At 33.0% G+C, this 15,000-nt stretch overlaps 1 protein-coding gene across 6 annotated transcripts in view; it reads right to left on the bottom strand.

Moving 5' to 3' along the window:
- The window catches only part of TFAP2B (transcription factor AP-2 beta), an 87,647-nt gene that overhangs the window by 71,215 nt on the left and 1,432 nt on the right, over positions 1–15,000 (bottom strand). For 2 of the 6 annotated variants that reach the window (XM_082249627.1, XM_082249630.1), the window contains exons 2-3: positions 9,259–9,717; positions 4,134–4,242 (exon numbers count right to left, since the gene is read on the bottom strand). In XM_082249627.1, coding sequence (XP_082105753.1) covers positions 4,134–4,242; positions 9,259–9,717 — 568 coding nt within the window. Of the gene's footprint in view, positions 1–4,133; positions 4,243–9,258; positions 9,718–11,237; positions 11,656–15,000 lie in introns of those variants that run through there. The other 4 variants (XM_082249628.1, XM_082249631.1, XM_082249629.1 and 1 more) reach the window with 3 other exon arrangements.

The raw sequence follows: 15,000 nt of genomic DNA, 5'->3' as shown, positions 1-15,000 counted from the left end.
ACCCTCGGTAACAGCGGGGGCAATATAAATCAGAATGGGGCCTGTGAGCGTGCGACTGAATGCGACAGATCGGGAAATGCTCGCTGTCCTGATGATGGAGAGCAGGTGAAATTTCCCTGATCTGTTTGCCAAAGGCTAAAATAATCCTAACAATTATGATAGGGGGAATGACAGTTTTGAGGCACAAGATAAGTGTCTTATTGGGGAAAGACCGACAATACATTTCATGGTAGAGAAAGAGAGATTTTGACTGGGAACAGCGCGTTCTAACGCTTGCAAACGTCCTTCCCAAAATAGTTACCCTTGTGCTTAGAATGTGACATGACGGGAGGGGGCTGGGTCAAACCGTTTTGGCTCTCCTACAGCTAAAATACAATTTAATTACATCTGAGCAATGCTTATTGATAACATTGATAACATTCTAGTGTTGGCAATAAAATAAAAAGGGGAGAAGTTTTCAGCTTTGTATTGGAACGGTCATATAAAAGTATTGTAGAGATGATAATTTGTGTAGCCTTAGTCACTTTTTTCTGCTTTATTCACTAAAAGACTCATTCACCAGATATAAACCCTAAATTATAATAATACACGAGGCAGCATTTTTTTCTATAACTTTCCATGGTGTATCATTATTACTTCCCTTTCACCTCTCCCTATAATCACAAAGTATCCATCGGATAACAATTATTACATTGTAGCTTTCTGGAGGTTTATGTTTCTTTTTTACTACAAGGATGTGACTCTTGACTGTTCTTATTTTAGAAGAGTGTTTATAATAGGCAGATTGTCTATATAAAATAATATTGATTTCCTTTTATTAAAAGATATATAAAATACGTATACTGAAGGGGGTGGAGCAAATAATTATAACATTTTTCTTTTTTTGCTTTAGAAAATATATACCAAAGATGTGTAATAGTGACCACACATTAATTATCAATTTATTTTCCAAATGTTCCCTCCCAATACAGATAATAGTTTGAAACCCCATTCAATCAATATGCCATGTACAGGAAAATTAAATTTGATCGATAGTTGGAAAATGTGATTGCAAGTGATCTATCGCATCTCCATTTCCATCATCCAATCTCATAATATGATCAATCAAAAATACGATTGGATTCACGACCAAAGCATCCCAATTATTGCAGAACGATTGATAATAATATCGGTTTGATCAAATCCAAATCAGGTCTGAATCAATTGGAGGGGAAATGATGTCTATCTTATTGTTTGCTGATTGATTGTTTTGATCAAATTGCACATTGATTTGATAATAAATTTGAAGCGTGTATGGCCACCATAACTCATTTCTGTTATTTAAAAAATCGGCTACATATTGTCATGTGTTGCAGGGCTTCCAACTCCCAATATAATTATTTTATTCCCAGCTATTCTTATTAATACTGTTTCTTAGAATATAATAGTATTAAAAAATGAGTAAGAACAATTATACTGCAGTTCCTTGATTAAATAATCAGGATATGCACAGGGCTAATTTACTAAAGCAAACACTTTCAACGCTTGGTCTACTTTAGTAAATCTTATGTAAATATATTTATATGATATCATCACTATGATACATATCACGTTATTATTTTATACACATATATATATATATATATATATATATATATATATATATACATATACACACACACACACACACACACACAGATTATATACATACCATATACACAGGGGTTGATTTACTAAAAAAGTAGAATTAGAGATAATAAAATTCACCTTTTATTACCTATAACTTGAAAAAAAAAAAAAAAAAAAATATATATATATATATATATATATATATATATATATATATATAGACACATTTATACATATATTTTTTTTTCAAAGTATAGGTAATAAAAGGTGAACTTTATTATCTCTAATTCTACTTTTGTGGTAAATCAACCCCTGTATATGATATATAATATAATAAAGGGTTGGTTTACTAAGTAGGGAGTAGAGGAAGGAGTTAGGATAAAACATTTTTACATAGTTTAGATACCAAGGGAAGTTTCCTTTAGCTTATAAGTGAGGAAAATTTACTTTGCAATGGAAACCCAATCAGGTGCAAAGGACATTTAAAAAAAAAAAAAAAAAAAAAATTTTCCTTGCATCTGATTGGCTGATAAAAGTCAGCAAGTCAGCAAAGCTTCACCTCAATCACTAGGCTCCATGCTAACTGGGCTTAAAAAAAAAATGTCAGTTCCCTTGGCAGAAAAAAACGCTCATATAGAGCTTTTTTTGACAAAGTTTAGACCAGTTTAGGAGAGTTTTGCGGGTTTTTGTTCTGCCAGAAAGCTCCATTTAAAAAAAACGCAAAGCAGAAGAGTTTTCTTCCTGCCTCTAAATGCTAAGCCTGTACTCGTCCTAATGTGCATGGGTACATAGGATAGCATTGTGCTGCTTCTACAGGCAAAACTCCAAACTCCTGTAGAAGCAGCAATTTTTAAGCCAGTGTGCAAAAAGAAGCATCCCTTGCAAAGTAAAAATCCCCTTGCAAAATGATCAGCCTATTTGACTTTGGTATGTTAACCCCACTCCTCTTGTTTTTTATTTATTTATTTTTTAATTATTATCTTGCCTTACTGATTATTTAAAGTTCATCCTATTTACCAACACTCAAACGAAAGTGAACACACAGGTGAACAGCATCTACTGCTTTGGTAAATTCACCCCCTCTGTTAGATCATGTTGGAACTAATAAGAATCTCCCCCATGATGTTCCAAAAGTGAGACTGCAACCTGTAGCAACCCATCACAGGATTTTATTTGACAGGTGAACTCTGATTGGTTGCTAAGGACAACATCACATTTTTTTTTTATTCCTCTGATCCACTTTAACTCCAAAAGGAATGGACGGCATTTCTTATAACTAGCAATGTTACTCTTTCTTAAAACTTTAATAATGTATTATTATTTTTTTTAAATATATATATTTAGATTGATAGAAAATGCAGACATTTAAATATGTGAAAAAAGAAACAAAGGATGGCTCAGAAAATCTACAAATATATAAAAGCGTCTCAATTATTATGATTTTGAAAAAATCAACATAATTATATAATAACGATAATGATGACAAAGTAATCACTATTTATCACTACTATATAGTTCTCAAATAGTATATATATATATATATATATATATATATATATATATATATATATATATATATATATATATATATATGTGTGTGTGTGTGTATATATATATATATATATATGTGTGTGTGTATATATACTATTTGAGAACTATACAGTAGTGATAAATAGATTTTGGTTTGCACATGTGACTTCCTATTATTGATTACAAACACACACACAAATATATATCTATATCTATATGTATATATATATACATATAGATATATATAACTATATATATATATATATATATAGTTATATATAGAAATATATAGATCTATATATATATATATATATATATATATATAGATATATAGATATATATATATATATATATATATATATATATAGACATCTCTATATCTATCTATCTATCTATCTATCTATCTATCTATCTATCTATCTATCTATCTATCTATCTATCTATCTATATATATATATATATATGTGTGTATATATATATTGATAGATAGATAGATGGATAGATAGATAGATAGATAGATAGATAGATAGATAGATAGATAGATAGATAGATAGATAGATAGATAGATAGATAGATAGATAGATAGATATGGATAGATTAAATATGTATATAGATATTATATATGTATATAGATATATACAGATATATAGATATAGATATATACAATGTAAGAACTATAAGTAGTAGTAAAAAAAAAAACATAACAAAAACAATATAATGCACCACTTAAAATTATACACTAATGAAACTTTATATAAATATATAAAAACCTCACCAGAACTTTGAAACTGCATTATATATTTTAGGAGTCATACAGTGATAACAATAGGGTGTCAAATTTTAAGACTTCCATAGCATAATACAAAAAATAATAATAAGCAATTATAATAATAATAATAATAATAATAATTGTTATTAATGTAACAGATCTACGCTATAAAACAAATATACAGCAGAATATATTATTAAGATATTTAGAGCTGTGTAATAATTACCCCAGTAATTTTTTGATAAGTAGGGGTTGGGGGTGCAGTGTTCGTTCATACCTTTCTTGATAACTGACTGGTCCAACAGATTCATGGCGTTATTAGCATCTTCCACTGACTGTGAATATAAACCAAGAGAGATTAACAGCGTGAGAAGGTTGGATATTAAAACACAGCATATATAAATCATAGGCAGCAGCTATTTCCATTTATATTAACCCGGCAGGACAGTGCATATTATGGAACCCATATGGACACAGAGTGGGAAAATGAAATATATTTTCCAGCTGATGTTGGGGCCCTCGATCATAAAAAATGAGCTTGTGAAGTGTCTGTTGGAGCCAGTCATTTTCTTATCTTGTTAAACATTGAATTATACACAGAATCCTGCTGCAGCCGGGGCTGAGTGAGCGGCGACGCGGCTCTGCTCTGCATAATTCAATGCCCGGGCGCCGCTTCAAATAAATCGAAATTTAAATAAGACTTCCTATACACGGTAAGCAAATGAAAGGCGTTCACTTAACGCTGTCATTTATTTTCTGATTCGATTTTGTGCTAGTTTGGGTAATGGCGATGGCTTGCCTTTTGATATATATTGGGGGGAGGGAAAAAAAAAAAAGAAAAAATATCTGAGAATAAAATGGATTTTTTTTTTTTAACAGGGGAAATAAAAATAATTTTAAATAAAGCTGGCAAATATTAATGTATGCGACAGGCAACATTTTTAATAATGTGGTCCGCATAGTAAAAGGTAAAAGATTGGTAGTTCAAATAAAAAGAATGTAATGTTGCTGTAGCTGTAATAATAATAAGAATAAGAATAATAACAACATTATAATAATAATTGATATTTACTGAATATATTTTAAACTTTACATTTTTCAAATTAGGCAATCTACAATAAAAAAAAAAAAAAAAGAAAACGTCCAATAATAATAATGATAATTACACATTATTATAAGACGTTTTCTATTTTTTTTTTTACCTTAGATTGTCCAATTTGAAAAATCTAAAGTTTAATATATATTCAGTAAATATTATCAATTATTATTATTAGTAGTAGTAATATTATTATTATTCAGAAATTACTTTTTATTTTAGTTTAAGTTTTTTTATGTAAATATTGTAATTTGCTGATTTAAATCTAATATTATTAATATTGCTATTCTTCTACTTCCTCTTATTATTTTTATTATTATTATTATTATTATTATAATTACTTTTATGATTATTATTATTATATTTATTACACTTGATGAACGTCTGTATTTTTTCACTTTATTTATACAGATAATTTTATAGCAACATAAATTATAATACAAATTATGTATGTTATCTTCATAGATAAATGCATATATATGTCCAATAATAATAACATTATGGAACCAAACCAACAATTATTAAAATAACTAGCTTTTATACATATTTTTTCAAAAGATAATACTGAAACTAATTTAATCGAAACTAAAAATGATAAATAAATAAATAAATAAAAAAATACATTGTATAAACGTTTAGTTATGTATTGCATATTATCTTTATAAATGAATGCAGATGTCCATCAAGTGTAATAATAACATTATTAGACCAAACCACCAATAATTAAAATAACAACATACATCTTTTTAAAGAAGTCATACTAAAGCTAATTCAATCTAAAATAAAATTTATAAAGGAATGTAAAATAACTAAATACAAATTGATATATATATATATATATATATATATATATATATATATATATATATATATATATATATATATATATATATATATATAATCTTTATGAATAAGTGTAATAGAACGGTATTAAACCAAACCAATAATTGTTTAAAAAAAAACTAGTTTTCATACTTTTATGTATTTTTTTTGAAAGAGGAAATTGGAAACTAAGTACATCTAAATAAAAAAAAGATAAACAAATAAATATTTAAAACAATTATAAGACAAACTTTTTTTATTGAAACTGTATGATGCTTTTAAAAAAATAATATTTTTCTTCATAACTTTTTTGTTTATCGATTTCTATACTTATGGAAAGAAGTTGTGTAAATCTGTATTTTTTATTTTATTGTATTATTTTTAATAGCCTGCGTTGCTGTGGTTTTTCTTTATCTGATTCAAGACTTTGATTTAATCTATGCGCCGCACAAAATTATTTTTGCCATTTATAATGATTATTGATTGGCGGAAAAAATATCCTACTTAGCCAATACATAAAAATGACTGCAGGACTTTTTTTTAACTCTTTATTTGCACTGCACCAATTTAGACTCTCACAGTTTTGGTAGATAAGTGGATTAGGATGGGAAAAGGTTAGATGGGTGGCAGTGGGGTCAGCCTCAAATTGGTCTGTTGGTGACATTTAGCTGGGGGCCTTGTACCCCCCCCCCCCTCCCTTCCCGACCTCTGAAGGGTTGCTGCGAGGCTCTTCCATTCTGAGGTCTGAGGCCCCCTCCTCTGCCCTGTACCCTGCATGCCCCCAGTCACTGGGCACCTAGTAGCACAGTAGTAGTATACAGGTAAGTAGTACACAGTTGTAAGTAGCACAGGTAAGTAGTCCAGCCCTCACCTTCCAACAGTAAAGTGTTCAAGTGGTTGGAGTTAATGAGGACTTGTGTGTGATATTCTATCTAATTACAATCGCCTGCTGGGTTTTTGTTCGGGATATGTACCCAGCATGTTGGCACTTAATAGTCACTGAGAGGATCGTAAAAATTTAATTAGGACTACACGCAGAAATATGGCACAAACAACTGAGACTTTTAATTACTATACTTCTTCACTTTAAAACCATGCAGGAGGGTTCCTGGGTCTCAGGTTGGCACGGAGGGGTGTGAGTGGCACCCTCAGATTTTGTGGCAGGCCAGACATGCAAAGGGCAAAGCCATGTGTGGCAAGCTGTTATTAAAGCCTCTGCGACATTTTCAGATTTTTTCTGAACTATATTGTTTTTTTTTTTTTTTTTTCCCAAAAATGAAGGCTCATTATAGCAAGGCACAAGCCAACTTTGTTAATAATGGCATTTCAACATGCTTGTTTTGACTTGTGGCTTTCCTTTCATGGAAAGGATTCAGTTTCCGATGTATGCAGTGTGGCAGAACTAAATGCATTACATAGGCTGGATTACATGTCATGGATTGCCCATGTTTGTTCTTTCATTGATGAAAAAAAGGAAATTTTCCTATTAATGCTGCAAAACAATCTCATTGAGTTAAACTGCTGCATTTTCTCTCATATAAATGACGCAAAAAAAAAAAAGTTAATCTGGTTTATAACGCAATAATAATATTTTCTAAACAGAAAAAGGCAGTATTTAATATTTCCCAATATTACTGCATATTTACCAGAGGGGTGATAATCATTTGTTGTAATGTAGACCCTTAAAGCAAATTAATTCAAAGTTGTTGGAACATTAGAAGTTCAGGAAATACAAATCATACATTACACACAATGCAACACAAATCTAATCTACAGGTATGGTAAATAAAAATGCCTAAAATTCTGCCAGGAACTGATCTTAGCTATGTCATAAAACCATGACTTCATTTCAATTTATATTTATCTATGGAAAAGTTACAGGCACGGAAATTAATAACCAGACATGGCACATTGCAATAATATCTATCTATCTATCTATCTATCTATCTATCTATCTATCTATCTATCTATCTATCTATCTATCTATCTATCTATCTATCTATCTATCTATCTATCCACCTACAGTATCCATTTATCATCTATCACCCCATCCATCTATCCATATATCCAGGATCTCTCTATTAATCTATCTATCTATCTATCTATCTATCTATCTATCTATCTATCTCTCTCTCTATCTATCTATCTATCTATCTATCTATCTATCTATCTATCTATCTATCTATCTATCTATCTATCTATCTATCTATCTATCTATCCACCTACAGTATCCATTTATCATCTATCACCCCATCCATCTATCCATATATCCAGGATCTCTCTATTAATCTATCTATCTATCTATCTATCTATCTATCTATCTATCTATCTATCTATCTATCTATCTTACTTACTTTTTTTTCCCTTACAACTCATATGTTTCAAGGCAATATCTACATAGACATGTATGATTCAAAAGCATACATAGAAATGATTACACATGTATAGTATATTGTCAATACTATTCTATCTATCTATCTATCTATCTATCTATCTATCTATCTATCTATCTATCTATCTATCTATCTATCTATCTATTCTGTTCTATTCTATCTTTTCATTTCTGCATCTGTTTACTTTCATGTTTCTCTTTTCTTTCTTTCTTTCTTTCTTTCTTTCTTTCTTTCTTTCTTTCTTTCTTTCTTTCTTTCTTTCTTTCTTTCTTTCTTTCTTTCTTTCTTTTTTCTCTATCTAATTATCTGTCTTCTTTACCTTTTGTTGGAAAAATAAAAATAAATTAGCTAAACCATATGAAGAGATGTAACACTAATTGCTATGGTAATATAATATAATATAATATAATATAATATAATATATCTCTCTATATATTTGTTTATCTATCTATATATTTCTCCTTGTAATCTATCTATCTATCTATCTATCTATCTATCTATCTATCTATCTATCTATCTATCTATCTATCTATCTATCTATCTATCTATCTATCTATTCTATTCTATTCTATTCTATTCTATTCTATTCTATTCTATTCTATTCTATCTTTTCATTTCTGCATCTGTTTACTTCCATGTTTCTCTTTTCATTTTCTTTCTTTCTTTCTTTCTTTCTTTCTTTCTTTCTTTCTTTCTTTCTTTCTTTCTTTCTTTCTTTCTTTCTTTCTTTCTATCTATCTATCTATCTATCTATCTATCTATCTATCTATCTATCTATCTATCTATCTATCTATCTATCTATCCTATCTATCTATCCTATCTATACCATACGAATAGATATAACACCAATAGCTATGATAATATAATATAATATAATATAATATAATACAATATAATATAACATGATATATGCAGCAGAACATAATACAGTAGTACAATTGATTTACAATATATAAATAAAAGTAGCATGTTCCAGGATAATAATACCAGCATTTCTCATGCCATGACACACACAGTCAGAGCTGTGCCCTGGGACTTACCTGAACATCGTCCATGCCAGGGTGCCCAATGCCATGCAGAGACAAGCCATCGCCCATGCCGGAGTCCAGGCCATGGTGACCAGAGTGGAGGAGGACATCTGGGCGCCGGACAGAGTGATAGTCCCTCCTGGGGTCCAGTCCAGACAGCTGGGGCAGAGAGGCTCTGGGTTGGGGTAGGAGAGATCCGGTGTCGGAACTGACATCCTGCCTCTGGCGCTGCCCCCAGGGGTGCTGCTGGGGCTGGTGCAGGGGGTTCAAGGAGTAGGGGTCGTTGACATGGGAGTAGGGGTCCTGGCTCTGGTGGTAGGGCAGCGGCTGGTAGGGCGGTGGAAAGTAGGGGGGCTGAAAGTCCGAGGATGGGGTGTGTGACAGCGGAGGGGCACTGGAGTAGGGTCCTTGGGACACCGAGCCCAATTGGGACAGCCTGGAGCTGTGACTGGGGACACCATCATGGCGGTCCTGAAACACAAGCCAACATTTCCGTCATTTCTTCTCAAACTACAAATCCACCTCCACCTTCCTCCATCCAAATTAGAACCCCCATGCCCCATTCAATAACCATTTCCAAATCACCACCACCAACCCAATATACAGCCCACATCCTATAACCCATGTCAACAAAATAAACCACTTACATGCCAAAACACACGCACAAAGTGCTTATTGGATCAAGTAAAAAATAAAAATAAGGCCCCCCACTTAGTACACAGTTCCACTTTACAATCACCATAATAAATAGCCCATATGCTATAATCCATGTAAAAAAAAAAAAAAAAAAAATACATGAGAAAAAAAAAATGACCCATACGCAAATTGCTCATTGATTGAAACAACCATAACCCTATTATACAAGTCATATCTAATAACCCATATCAACAAAATAAACCACTTACTTTCCAAAAAAATAAATAAATAAATAAATAAATAAACTAAAAACACACACACACGAATCAATCTTATTTTAAAAAAGCACTCGGTGCACCAATAACTATTTCTGAATCACAATCGCCACCATATATAACCCATATCCTCTAACCAAAATAAAATAATGCACTTATAATGCAAATAAATAAATAAACAAAATCATTAAAAACAAAATTAGACAGTCAATGCCCCACTTCATAAACTTGCCAAATGACACCCACCACTCTCATATATAACCTACAGTATATCAACAAAATTATCCCACTTACATACCAAAACAAATAATATAAATAAATAAAATAAAAAAGAAAACGCACAAATTGATCCTTAGATCAAACTGCTAATTCATTAAAATTAAAAAAATATGTGTAGTCAAATAATATAATCTAATTTCACCTAATCTGCACACAAGACAGCAATAAAAAAATAACCCAAACATAAAGCAAACAAACAAAAACAACTTTAAAACTGTAAAATGATAATCTCAATGTAGCCTTAAGAAAATACTGTAAAAAAGCAGTCAGGATTATTTTTTCCTAGAAGAAAAAAAAAAAAAAAAAGAAAAAACAACAGTCCAATCTATAATAATACAAATGACCCTAAACATAATTTAAAAACTATGGCAAAAGGTAGAAAAACCCATACATTATACAAGTAAAACAAGAATACAAAAAAAAAAAAACATGCAAATTGCAGTAAAATAAGGATACAAAAAATGCAAAAAAAGAAAAAAAAATAAGTAAATAACTACAAATAATAATAAAAAATGAAATTGAAATAAGAACTTTAAACTGCCCTATCTAGAAGAGAAGTAAAACAGGGAAGGAAAAAAATGTCCAAGTCCAAAACGCCACCAGCAAAATCCACTAAGCTACTCTCCCCCCTCCACAGCTGAATACGATCTACCTTACGCCAGGCAGGAGAATCCAGCTGCACTATGCAATTATTGCCCTAAATTACTAAGCCAAAGGCGTTAAAGGAAAAAAAAAAAACCCAGAATTGCCTAAAAAAATAAATAAAAAAGGTAAAAAAGTGAAAAAATAATTACAACTCACCATAGCTGAGTAGGTGTGAACTAACATCTGGGCAGATATTCAGTGCCTTGCAACAGTTAAATCAAATAATAAAAAAATAGCTGTAAGTGAGGGTTGAGGCAGGAAAAAAGCTGCAAAACTGTTTGAGAGTGTTCCAAGACAATCCATCAAAAAATGCCCCCAAAATATAGGAAGTGTATTGTCCTCGCAGCCTGTGTGAGTGACTCCCTTTTTTTTTTAGTTTTTTTTTTTTTTTTTTTTTTGAGCTCCAAATGTAATCCTCTTCCACCCAAGGCTAGGAGCAGAATGTCTATACGACCCTGCCCAACTCTGCACTACACCGCCTCACAATAATTGATATTCATGACTATTAATACTACAGGAGCCCTTTAAAGGGAGCATGGAGCGTGAAGCCTCAGCCAGCTCTCTAGCTCCCCTACCCATTGTAAGTGACGTTTATTCAATGGAGAATTACTAGATGTAATCAGAAGAGGGGGGTGGCTAGGAAGTCTTGGCTAAAAAACTTTGCAACAGAATAGTGTCAATTAAGTTTGAGCAGAGTGTGCAAAACACATACAAACACACATAAATGCACACATACACACACATATATAAATGCACGCATAATACACATATACATACACACATAAATACACACATGCATAAATACACACATAATACACACATACACACACATACACACACACACACATAAATGCAGACATACACACACACACACACACACACATAATACACACATAAATGCACACATACATAAACACATAAATACACACATAAATGAACACATAATATACACATAAATGCATACATACACACACACACACACATAAATACACACACACACACACACACACACACACACACATAAATACACACACACACACATAATACACACATAAATGCACACATACACAAACACATAAATACACACATAAATATATAAATACACACATACTTACACACACAAAATACACACATAAATGCACACACACATAAATACACACATATACACACACATGCATACACTCAAACACACATAAATAAACACATACAAACACACATAAATGCAAACATAAATACACACATACACATAAATGCATACACACACAAACATAAATGTACACATACACACACACATGCATACACACACACACACATACATACACACACACACACACACATAAATGCACACATACACACACATGCATACACACACACACACACACACACACACATAAATGCACACATACAAACACAAACACACACACACATACATACACACACACATAAATGCACACATACAAACACACACACACACACACATGGATACACAAAGCAAAGAGGATTATGGAATGATCACCATAAGTGAACCTAGAGGCTAATGAAAAAATATTTCCTCCTCTTTCACTTAATTACACCCTACTAATAGCCCTTGGTGATTAACACCTATAAACAAATAAACAAAGGTTGTTGCAAGTCCCCGAAGTGGCGCAGAGAGCACAACTTTAGAGACAGATTCTTTTTTTTTTTTACTTTTTTTTTTTAAGAGAATTTCTCGTTTCACGGACAGCCACAGGCAATCTGAAGTGTCTTTTGATGTCCTGCAAACTAGCAAAACCAGCCAGACCGTCATTATCTGCTTGTTTGCTACACAGAGCTGCAGAAGAGAAGAGAAAACAGCATTTTAACCCAATTTTTGGTGGCAGTAAATTCCTTGGAGCTCAGACACAGCCCGGGTGTGCTTTGAAAGGCGGTGGAGGGGGGAGTGTGGCTATAAGGTTGGAGGGGGGGGGGGGGGTTGATTTATTCTAGGAGTTGGGGTTTTAAAAAAAAGGGGGGCTTAGGAGAGGAATAATTGTATGGTTGGTATTGGGGAACAAGGACATGGGACTACCTAATCTATATATATTGAGATTAGGGACAGAGTGTTATGGAGGTGGGATGTTTTTTTTGGAGGGGAGTGAGAGGGGGAGAGAGAGAGAGAGAGAGAGAGAGAGAGAGAGAGAGAGAGAGAGAGAGAGAGAGAGAGAGAGAGAGAGAGAGAGAGAGGAGTAGAAAAATAACATGTTGGAAAGGGGGAGAAAAGAGAGGTATAGACAGAGAAAGCCAGAAAGGGAGAAAATTAGAAAATAGAGTGATGGGGAGGGGACAGACATGGTAGGAGAAAGAGAGATGGACAGAGAAAAAGAGGGAGAGAGATACACAGTGAAAGAGAGAGGACAAGACAGATAGGAAGAAAGAGAGGTAGAGATAGAGGGAAAGATAGAAAAGGAGATGGGGAGAGAGAGAAAAGAGGGAAAGAGAAAGGGAGTGAGCAACAGAAAAATAGAAGGAGAGAGAGGGAAAAATAGAGGGGTGCAGAGGGAGCATAAAGAGATAGAGAGAGGGATAGAGAGAAAAGAGAGATAGAAAGAGAGATAGATACAGAGAGATCACTTGAGAAAGAGAAGGAGAGTGGGAAAAAAAGAGGGATAGAGAGGAGAGGGGGGGCGAAAGAGAGAGAAAGAAAGAAAGTGGAAAGAGAGATAGAATGAAGGAGAGATGAGAGGAGAGAGACAGAGAGGACACATGGATAGAGAGGGGGCAGAGAGAGAGAAAAAAGAGAGAAAGATAGAGAGATATTAAAGGATGAGAGAAAGACAGAAGGAGAAATAAAAACAAAAATAAAGGAATAGAGAGGGAACAAAGGGCAAATATTAGAGAGAGAGAGAGAGAGAGAGAGAGAGAGAGAGACACACATTGAAGGATGAGAGAGAGACAGAAGGAGATAAAAGAATAGAAAGGGAACAGGGACAGAGAGAGAAAGGGGGAGACAGACAGAGAGAATAATTGAAAGGTGAAAGACAAGAGAGATAAAGAAACAAAGGAATAGAGAAGGAAGAGAGGGACAGACAGATATATGAGAGAGAAGGACAGATAGACAAATATATATATATAGATATATAGTATTGATTATTAAAAGAAGGACATTTTGCAATCTGTAGGGGACAGATAGAGAGAGATAGAAAAAAAGAAAGAAAAGAAAAGAAAGAAAGAAAGAAAGAAAGAAAGAAAGAAAGAAAGAAAGAAGAAAGAAAGAAAGAAAGAAAGAAAGAAAGAAAGAAAGAAAGAAAGAAAGAAAGAAAGAAAGAAAGAAAGAAAGAAAGAAAGAAAGAAAGAAAGAAAGAAAGAAAGAAAGAAAGAAAGAAAGAAAGAAAAGTGAAAAAACAAAACTAAAATGAAAATAAAAATAGAGAGATGGATAGTCGGGTAGACAGAAATAGAGAGAGCGGCAGGGAGATTGCACCATCTTCGTTTACACTATTTATTATTTTATATATTTATTTATTAGAAAGGACAGAAGAATAGAAAGTCAGGGAGAGGAAGAATGAATAAAGTGAAGAAACGAAGGAATGGAGAGACCAGGAGGGGAGAGGGATGAAGAGAGGAGAAGAAGGGAGTGTGGAAGATGAGAAGGAGGAGAGCAGGGCACAGAGGATGGGGCATTGCCCGGAACTAATGCAGCATATGCCGGATTGTGCCAGGCGTTCCGCTGCTAATCGGCGTGACTGGCGCTATTGAGAGCAGAATCCCCCCTTATGTGGGAGCCGAGCTGCCTGCAGCCATGGGGGGGCTTCTGTCCTCTGCACATGCTAATTCACAGGCAGAAGCATCTCTTTGTGAAAAGTCTATAAGTGACCCCCATTCCCTATCACCGGTCACCCCAATGCAAAGATTTTTATCTGCAGGAAATCCAAGACCTAACTTCCCAGAACCTCTTCCA

The sequence above is a fragment of the Pelophylax lessonae genome (assembly GCF_965119305.1).
Source record: "Pelophylax lessonae genome assembly, chromosome: 3".
Taxonomy (NCBI): domain Eukaryota; kingdom Metazoa; phylum Chordata; class Amphibia; order Anura; family Ranidae; genus Pelophylax; species Pelophylax lessonae.
This window is presented reverse-complemented; position numbering and strand designations above follow the sequence as displayed.